At 56.8% G+C, this 10,000-nt stretch overlaps 1 protein-coding gene across 1 annotated transcript in view; it reads left to right on the top strand.

The window, feature by feature from the left end:
- Positions 1 to 10,000, top strand: part of ITGA2 (integrin subunit alpha 2) — a 64,636-nt gene that overhangs the window by 41,145 nt on the left and 13,491 nt on the right. The window contains exons 14-18 of the mRNA XM_036409570.2: positions 593 to 738; positions 2,541 to 2,684; positions 4,619 to 4,822; positions 5,466 to 5,602; positions 8,280 to 8,419. Coding sequence (XP_036265463.2) covers positions 593 to 738; positions 2,541 to 2,684; positions 4,619 to 4,822; positions 5,466 to 5,602; positions 8,280 to 8,419 — 771 coding nt within the window. The remainder of the gene's footprint in view (positions 1 to 592; positions 739 to 2,540; positions 2,685 to 4,618; positions 4,823 to 5,465; positions 5,603 to 8,279; positions 8,420 to 10,000) is intronic.

The raw sequence follows: 10,000 nt of genomic DNA, 5'->3' as shown, positions 1-10,000 counted from the left end.
CCTGTACCTGGAGAGCCAGGGGGTAAGAGTTTGCCTGCAGGTGGACAGCACAGGAAGAGGCACATCCAGAATTCGACGCGGACACTGACTCCAAAGCCATGTTATTCCCACTCCGCAGCATTTCCTTTAAAAAAAAAAAAAAAATCTTTTAATTGATTAGAGAGAAGGAGAGATAGAGACATCAATGAAGAGAGAGAATCACTGGCCGGCTGCCTCCTGCATGCTCCCATGGGGCTGGAGCCTGCGATCCAGCACCCTTCAGCCCGCAGGCCAGTGCTCTGTCCACCCAGCCGAGCCGGCGAGGGGCAGCAGCACCGCTGAAATCCAGCCAGTGATTCCCAGAGAAGTCTGAGGGCCAGGCTCACGAGTGGCCGATGGGGACCGCCAGAATCTCGGGCCAGCTTCAGGGGTAGATGTCTACTCCGCAGGGCAGCGCTGCTGGTCAGGGGGCAGGAGCAGGTCACCTTGGAAACAGGAAGATGGGCCCTGAGTGACAGGCTCAGGACTGAAAAAGGGCTCAGCCACGGCCCCAGCTCTGCAAGCCTGTGGGGCCCAGCCTGTCCCTGGCTCCCACCACCTCCTTCTCTCCCAGGTTACTCGGTGGCCGCCATCTCCACCGGAAAAGGAGTCCACTTTGTGGCAGGCGCCCCGCGGGCGAGCTACACGGGCCAGATAGTGCTGTACAGCGTCAGCGAGAACAGCAGCGTCACCGTGATCCAGGCTCACCGAGGCGACCAGGTGACGGCCGCCGCTCAGCAGGAGACATTATCTTCAGGGACAGCTGGGGCGGGGGGAGTGGAAGTGACCGTTTACTGACTGCCTGCCCCCAGGCTGGCTCTGGCATCGGCCTTTTCTTGAATCTTCCTGAAGTCTTCACAGCAACTCTTCCTGAGACTGGCGGGTCCTTGGACAGGCTCCTGGGAGTCTGACTCCCTTCCTAGGTCTCGGCTTTCACGGGGCTGAGCTGTCATTCAGTCACAGTCCTGGGGGCGCTGCGGAGCCCGTGCTGTTTGGGTACTTCCCACTCCATTTAAAATTTTTTTTCCATATTTAAAAAAATATATATATATTATTATTGACCTCAGAGACGAAGGGAGAGGGAGAGAGGGATACATCAATGATGAGAGAGAATCATGGATCGGCTGCCACACTGGGCATTGAGCCCACCACCTGGGCATGAACCGGAATTGAACTGGGACCTCCTGGTTCATAGGTCGATGCTCAAGCACTGAGCCACGCCAGCTGGACCCCCACTCCATTTTTTTGACTCCCCGATTGGTCAGGCCGTGATGAGGCGCCCCCGTTGGGAGCCACGGACTCGGATTCGGAGAGATAGCGACAAGGAGTGGCCGCTGTGGCTGGGACTCGCTGGGAGGAGGGCAGCTCTCCTTCCTGCTCCCCTCTGACGGGGGACAGTCCCGGGGTCAGAAACGGGCATGATTGTCCTGTCCGTGTGGTGCCCACAGGCTCAGGCCAGCCAGGAGATCCCGGGTCCTCACTGGGCATCTCCGGCCTCGGGGGAGACACGTAGTGGAGAGGGGATCACGGCTCTCCGTCCGCCAGCGGATTCCGTCCCCCGAGGGGAGAACCGACTCCCCAAGGCTCCCCTTCTCAGGGTTCGGTCTGAGCCCACCGCCGGCTCCCAGGAGACGCTTCCCGGGTCCTCCACCTGCTTGACCCAAACCAGTCACTTCCTTCCTCGCCTCTCTATCTGTTTAAAAGGGTGCTTTTGTTTTGAAAAAAAAGAAAGGAAGGAAGGAAGGAAGGAAGGAAAGAAGGAAGGAAGGAAGGAAGAAACAACGAAAGTGCAGTGAAAGGAATCTATCCTTTTTATTTCCAAATCCTTCCGAGGTGTACACAGAGACATGCGCTGAGCAATGGTTGGATGGGATGAACATTCAGATCCCCAGCCCCTCTCACTTCACGTTCTCTCTCCCTCACCCTCTGGCCCCGTCTCTCCAGCCACCCCTCCTCTGTCCCAGACCTGGCCCCGGGCCGTCCACCCCCCAGGCCTCCCCTCCTCTCCGCTGGAAACTCCTGGGCTCTCAAGATGCAGTTCACACAACACTCATCTCCCTAAGCCGCCTGGCTCCCGCACTCACTCTCAGTATTTGGCACTCTCCTGCGTTACAACACATTTTCCATGGAAGCACGGCTTTGTTCCACCTCTCTCCACTCCCCCACCCTTTCTCTGTAACTCGCCCTTCTACCTTCTAAGCGTGGTCTTTGCCCCGAGCAGCAGACACAGCTGGCGTGCTTATACAAATGCCGTCTGCTGGGCCACGTCCCAGGCATGGCCTCTGTGTCTCTGGAAATGTATTTTTAAGGGTGTTGTTTCCTTGGTGATTTGGGGGCACCCTGCACTTCAGATGGTGACCCGGGCTGAGAGAAGGGGCTGTGTCACCCATCGTTACGTCCCCGGCACCTCACAGGCAGCGAGCACTCACTCACTCATAGTTGTCATGAGTAAATACAAGTCCGGCGTCACACGAGGTGGGTGGCGTCCCAGGAATCCTAAGGTGATCTGCTTCCTCGCCCAGATCGGCTCCTATTTCGGAAGCGTGCTCTGCTCCGTGGACGTGGACAAGGACGGCGTGACCGACGTGCTCCTGGTGGGCGCACCCATGTTCATGAACAACCTGAAGAAAGAGGAGGGAAGAGTCTACCTGTTCACCATCACGAAGGTACGCACGTGGTACTTTATTTACTGTGTTAGTCTCCATTAGCACAGTGGACTTACTGTAGTTTAACGGGGATTAGCATCGGTTAGTAAAAGGCAGCCTGCCTCTTTGCAATTGATGAAAGTCTTTTATTGAATGACTAGAGGCCCGTTGCATGAAGATTCCTGCAATAGGCCTTCCTTCCCCTGGCTGCTGGCACCGGTTTTCCTCTGGCATCTGGGACCCAGGCCTTCGCTCTGGCTGCTGCCTCTGTCTTTGCTCCTGTAGCTCCCTCCTCCTCAGACCCTCCCACTCATAGCAGGCATCCCACCCCACCCGGCTGCTCTGCACCTACATGTGTGCTGCCCAGAAGCCCGGAGTAGCTGGGGGCAGGGCCGCAGCCATCTTTGTCAAATTAATTTGCATATCCACTCCTGATTGGCTGGTGGGCATTATGAAGTGATGGTCAATTTGCATATTTCTCTTTTATTAGTGTAGATGATTTTCATGTACATCTGTTTCTGTTTCATTATTTGGAAGATGTCACCGTTCAGTTATCATTTTTTAAATCACATTAACCTGGAACCTGACCTAGAGCTTACTGTGCACTGGCATTTTTCACGAGGTCTTCGCATGGATGTTCTCTTATGCAGGAAGCAGTAAATGCACATCGTTCGTAAACACACACAAACGCCTGTGTGTTCCCCGTGTCTTACCCGGTTATTCCTCTCTGCTGTAAAGAGATCACAGTAACCACTCCACACCGCCTTGTGGATATTTTACGGTGAACTAGGCAAATGGTACCAGGCCCCAGGAAACCTCCATGTGACCCTGGATGCTTTGTGCATCAGCCATCAGGAAATTCCATTGCTCAGTGTAACGTTTAGGTATACGTCCAACTCCGGGACTTTCCAGTCCTTGCACATCAAACGTAGTGCGCGCCAACGTGGAAAATCCGTCTTTCCAGCGGGTGAGCTGACCTCGCCAAAGCTGTGCACAGACTGCAGGGCCACGGACACTCAGAGGACCGCAGGGGGGAGGGGCGGGGAGGGGACGCCGACATTAGCAGAGTGTTGTGTTTAGTTGTTGTGATATATTGTCCTCCCTTATTTATTTAAATTAACGCAAAAACCAGCCCTTCGGCAGAGCAAGTAAGGCAATTCTAAAGCACGTGAAGAATGCATAATCGAGTGTTCAATCAGGAAAGGGCGGAGCCACGTGGGTGAAGCTTGGCAGGTCCCAGATTCCTACCTGCCTCTTGCTGGCCAGCTTTCCTGGTGCTCACTAAGGGCCGAGGGGAGACAATCCCAACTGTTTATCAGAGTTGGTGGCACTCAGGTTTCTAGACGAGTGTGACGTGGGGGTTCCCGGTGAGGAGCGTGGCTCTCCTGTGAGGTCACGGAACATCCCGCTCCTGATTCCAAAATCTGAAGGGACAGCTGTGTTTTTTACAAGGAAAGGTCTTTCCTTTGGGTGAGCTGTTCAGTGTTTCTTATACTGGGATAGGAATGATCTCGCTTTCCACTTTCTGTACCAGGAGAATTATGCCGTGGCTCAATAATCTTTCTGGAAAGGTCTAAATTAAGATCTTGCATTTTATTTTGTCTCCACCTTAATTTTATTCAAAATATCAATAAATTTTCACCAAAATTTTTTAAATCAAAGGCAGAGAAACAGGTGAAGATGCCAATAGAAAGAAAAGAGGAGAGAGGAGTGGGTGGCTGTATGTAGGCTGTTGCTAAAGAGCATGCCTCCTCACACCTCGCCTTATGAGCAGAGTCCTTCGACCTTGCTTACGAACATTCTTACTTAGAATTCTCCCCACAGCGGGAGGATTTTGATTGCTGGGTTTCCAGCCCTCCCCACGGACCGGCTCGCCGGTGGGGGTGGCCATCGCGGGCTGTGAGCTGTAGATGCGAGGCTGCAGGTTCGCGAGCCTCACCCTCTCCCCTCTCCAGGGCGTTTTGAACTGGCACCAGTTTCTGGAAGGCCCCGAGGGTGCGGAGAACGCGCGGTTCGGCTCGGCCATCGCCGCCCTCTCCGACGTCAACATGGACGGCTTCAACGACGTGATCGTGGGGTCGCCCCTGGAGCACCAGAACGCGGGGGCCGTGTACATCTACAACGGCCACGGGGCCACCGTCCGCACCAGGTTCTCCCAGGTGAGCCGGCGTCCGCGGCCACGTGTTCGCGGGCATCGTCCTGCCCGGCTGCAGCGAAGCCCGGGGCCGTCCACGCCGCCCTCTCCTCCCGAAACCGGTCCCTCCTTCAGGGAGTGATTACTGAGCTGGGCCAGCGCGCCAGGGCTGCCCTCACTGCGGGAGGTCACAAAGAAAGGACAGACAAGATTCTGCTCTCCCTGGAGGGCACAGGGGAAATAAGATAATGTGATGAAGCGTCCCAGGTGGTAGTAAATGATAAGGAACCTTTTTAATGAAATAGGGAATGGATTTTCAGGGACGCGGCCCAGAGGGCCTCGCTGGGAAGGCAGCGTGGAGGAGAGAGCTGGGATGGGCGGGAGGGCGGGAACTGAACTTGCGTCAGCTCCTGCCCGGCCACCGGTCCTTCCCTCTTGGTGCTGGCTGTGGTTTTATGGGAAAGATTCGTGCTGTTTCTCTGATGATGGAGTGGCTGCAAGAACGATAAAGCAGTCAGATGAGCTGGAGCTGGCGGTCAGTGTGTCTTGGGGAGAAGGGGCCTCCAGCCGGGGAAGGCTGTGCAGAGACTGTGCTGGCGCCGGGCAGAAGATGCCTTTTCTGTTCCAGTCGCCGTGCCTGTAACTGCATGTCGCACGTGCCCTTTCAGAAAATCCTGGGATCCGACGGAGCCTTCCGGAGCCGGCTCCAGTACTTCGGGCGGTCCCTGGACGGCTTTGGAGACCTGAATGGGGATTCCATCACCGACGTGTCCATCGGCGCCTTCGGACAGGTCGTCCAGCTCTGGTGAGTGAGCCGGGCAGGAGGCAGACTAGAGCAGATTGGGGGGATTGCTCCACAGACTGCAGAGGGCCATGTGCTGGCCTAGGTCTCCCTGGGGGCCCTCAGAGGGGCCGCGTGCTGGCCTAGGTCTCCCTGGGGGCCCTCAGAGGGGCCGTGTGCTGGCCTAGGTCTCCCTGGGGGCCCTCAGAGGGGCCATGTGCTGGCCTAGGTCTCCCTGGGGGTCCTGGGAGGGCCGTGTGCTGGCCTAGGTCTCCCTGGGGGTCCTGGGAGGGCCATGTGCTGGCCTAGGTCTCCCTGAGGGCCCTCAGAGGGGCCGTGTGCTGGCCTAGGTCTCCCTGGGGGCCCTCAGAGGGGCCGTGTGCTGGCCTAGGTCTCCCTGGGGGTCCTGGGAGGGCCGTGTGCTGGCCTAGGTCTCCCTGGGGGTCCTGGGAGGGCCGTGTGCTGGCCTAGGTCTCCCTGGGGGCCCTCAGAGGGGCCGCGTGCTGGCCTAGGTCTCCCTGGGGGCCCTCAGAGGGGCCGTGTGCTGGCCTAGGTCTCCCTGGGGGCCCTCAGAGGGGCCGTGTGCTGGCCTAGGTCTCCCTGGGGGTCCTCAGAGGGGCCATGTGCTGGCCTAGGTCTCCCTGGGGGCCCTCAGAGGAGCCGTGTGCTGGCCTAGGTCTCCCTGGGGGTCCTGGGAGGGCCGTGTGCTGGCCTAGGTCTCCCTGGGGGCCCTCAGAGGGGCCGCGTGCGTTATCTAAGACTCCAGGGCACGGGTTTTTGTGAAGGAAGGACTGCCTTCCCGGGGGAGAGAAGAACACTGCTTCCCGGTAGAATGCCGCATCTCTCCTCTGCGGGAGCGAAGGGCCGGGGAAGGTCTCCAGGGCGTCCGGAAGATTGTCTCCGAAGAGCCTCCCTGGCTCTGGGGAAGCCTCCGGAGATGCCCTCCAGCCCTGAGCGCTCAGACCGCAGGGCAGCGCTGCGCGTGGCTGGGAGGCACCTTGTAGAAGTTCTGGTCGCGAACAGGAAGCCATTGTGTCGGCTTAGTGGCCCCTCGGTGAACCAGTGGGAGCTGAAGGGCAGGAACAATAAGAGATTCAAGCGCCATGCGGTTCAGGACAAAAATAAATGTATGGGGCTGGTGAGGGAATGGAACCAGAGAGAAACTGAGAATTCCATCCAGAGTTCCCAGGAAGATACAGTCCAGCCATTCATTCACTTGTTTCTGTCGGAAATTGTGCTTTAAATGTCCAGCTATGTCAGGAAAGCCACACATGGAGGTTGTGCTGTTTCTGAGTCTAATGGCACCATGTATAGGATCTCCCTCGTGCTTTTGAAAACCAAGATGAATTGTCTTAATGAAATCTTTATGTGGAAAAATAAGACTGAAGGATCATATTTAAGATGTTAAATATATATATATATATATTAAATAAAATCAGTTAAAACCAGTTAAGAGTTACATACCATTGGAAAAATACAAGGTGTGATAACATAATTATATGACTAATTTTTTAAAATATATTTTTATTGATTTCAGAGAGGAAGGGAGAGGGAGAGAGAGAGAGATAGAAACATCAATGATGATAGAAAATCATTGATTGGCTGCCTCCTGCACAACCCCCACTGGGACTGATCCCGCAACCTGGGCATGTATCCAGACAGGAAATTGAGCCATGACCTCCTGGTTCATAGGTCAATGCCCAACCACTGAGCAACACCGGCTCCTCCCAGAGGCGGACGCACAGAGAGCCTCCTCCCGGGCTGCCCGGCGCGGAGGGCTGTGGCCACGCTGCCGCTGCCACGGGGTTCTGTGGCTGCCCGTCAGGGGCCTGGAGAGGCACCTTTCCAATGGGCTCCGGTCCTGACACGGAAGGAAAGGTTTTCTGTATCTTCTTGTGCTTTGAGGGACAGGAGCCGATGGATTTCCACCGGCGGCTTTGTCAGTAGGCAAGGATGCCCAAAGATCACATGACGACGTACAAATTCACTGCCCAGGGCCAGGGAGACCGGGGCTTCTGACTGCTCACTGGCTGTGGTTTCTCGCTGACTGGGACCCGGCACACTGGCCGTCACTGGCATCCTCGTGTCTCAGACGGCCTGGTGATACGTGGAGGTGGCCTGGGTCCCACCCCACCTCCCATTCACAGGAGGGGCGTGGGGACAGCGAGGCGGTGCGTGTGGGAGAGGCCCTCGGGGGCCCACAGGGCGGGGGCAGGCCGAGTCCGCAGCCCCTGCCTGAGGCGGCCTCCTCCCAGTGCCCGGCATCGGGCTGATGGCCAGCATTGTGGGCACATGCCATGCTGTACGGAACTGCTGCCTGCCACCGAGGCTGTGGGAAGCCTGCCACCCCCCTGCCACCTCATCTCCCCTGTCTTCTCGAGAAAAATGAATGGCGCTGTGTCTCCTGGACCAGGACCTGGGCCCCTCTGCGGAGAGCCTCAGGCTCAGCCTATGCCCACCCTGCACTCATTAAGCTTCACCGTGAAAGGGGCCTGTGCTGGTGCCCAGTCCAATCAAGAGACAGCGCCCTGCGGCAGCTCAGAGCGCCCGCCTGGTGCTGCCAGGGGCTCAGATGGAGTGTGTGTGTGTGGGGGGGGGGCAGGAGAGGGGCTGACTGGACCTTGCAGGCACAGTCCCTGTGAGGTTAGCACACCTGTCCTTGGCCGTCTGTCCATCTGTCTGTCCCCACCGTGTCTTTCAGGTCGCAGAGCATTGCTGATGTGTCTGTGGACGCTTCCTTCACCCCAGAAAAAATCATCTTGTCCAACAAGAATGCGGAGGTCCGCCTCAGACTCTGCCTGAGCGCCACGTTCAGGCCCGCCACGCCCAGCAGCCGCGTGGGTGAGTGGGGCGGGGCATGTGGGCGGAGCGGTGTGCTCCGGGCAACGGTCCTCAGGGTCCCTCGGGCTTCGCGTTGGGGGCCCACTGAACGGGCTCCACTGCCCGGCGGTGAGGGGCCGGGGATGTGCCGAGGCGGGAAGCCTGGCGTAGGGCTTCCTTCAGCCTCGCTGGAAGGTGACCGGGCGGTAGTCTCCATGACACGGTCACAGGCCTCCCCACTCGGTCCTCCGAGAGCCTGCTCCTGAGTCCCCCATCGCCTCGGCTCACGGTCACCGGGCCTTCCCGCAGGGACTGAGGGCTCGTCACACAGCCAGGCCGGGATCTCCCTACAGCTGTTCAGTATGAGAACCAAGTACGAGCCCTGCTCTAGAGGAATTAATAAGCATGGAATCATGGGAAGACACAAACCAATGTATCATTTATGCCCGGTGTTTTCCATCCGCACAGTGAATGCAGAGAAGGGGCAGGAGTCTGAGCTGTGTTCCACCAGCAGGAGGCGGTGGTTACACCCAGGCACAGGCCAGAAGCAACGGTCACCGTCTCTCTCCTGGACGGGCCGGGTCGCCTTCCAGGGCCTGGCCAAGATTCACACATCCTCTCACTCCTGTTTTCTACCCACCATACTCCCTCCCTGCCCTGCCCGGCCCCAGCGGCTCAGCGGCTGGCTTCGCTGACTTCTTTCGTTTGCTGCTGTTTCAGTGTTTGGCCCTGAACATTAGAAACTGGCTGTTCCCATGGTGGTCACTCCTAAGTGTAAACACACAGACTAACGTAATCAGCCAGCTTGGTGTGAATCCCAAGTCAGCTGTTCGTAGCTACATAACTGTAGGTGACTTGTTCAGCCTCTTCGAACCCCCATTTCCTCATCGTAGAGCAGATAACACTGCCAACCTGGGGAAAGGGACATGGAAAGCTGGAGTGGCAGAAGCTGGTGCCAACAGCCAGTGCCTAAACTGTCGGAACCTTCAACCAAGTCTGCTGACCGCCTGGCCAAAATCGAGAGAGATGATACTATTCATAGCACCAACTGCCTTCCTTGGGTTACTCCTTCTGATTGGGTTCCTTTCAATAGTCTAAAGTTGACTTGACTTCCAAAAACATCAGTTATACAGCTTACCTTTAAAATATCTATTAGAAATAGCGTGTAACTTTTCTTGCTCCAATGACTTCAGGAGGTTAACAAAGATGGATGAACTAGAGGAGAATCTAGTGAACTAAAGAGAAGCGGTAAAAGGAATGCAAAGGAGCAGCAATGCTCAGCTGTGGGCATTCAATAACTGTCTTTCCTCGCTGCATCACCGTGTTAGGAATGATGTTCGGAAACCAAAGTGCGAGGGAGCGAGCTGGCCAATCCCACTCAGAGATTTCCCGGGGACACGCCCACTTCCCTTCCCCTGTGATCAGCCACGTTTCTTCAGATCACATCTCTGTAGCCACAGCCACACACATCCAGCCAGAGCTAGTCACTACCGCCCTGGGCCGCCCACGGCTCACAGCCCATCAACGTAAAAGCCGCTTCTACATGTTCTCAAAGTCAGAGACCTCGCCCAGCAAGACACAGGAAGACAGGGATGCTTTTTC

The sequence above is a fragment of the Pipistrellus kuhlii genome, unplaced genomic scaffold (assembly GCF_014108245.1).
Source record: "Pipistrellus kuhlii isolate mPipKuh1 unplaced genomic scaffold, mPipKuh1.p scaffold_m20_p_4, whole genome shotgun sequence".
NCBI lineage: Eukaryota > Metazoa > Chordata > Mammalia > Chiroptera > Vespertilionidae > Pipistrellus > Pipistrellus kuhlii.
The sequence above is the reverse complement of the archived record's forward strand: the minus strand, read 5'-3'. Positions and strand labels throughout refer to the sequence as shown.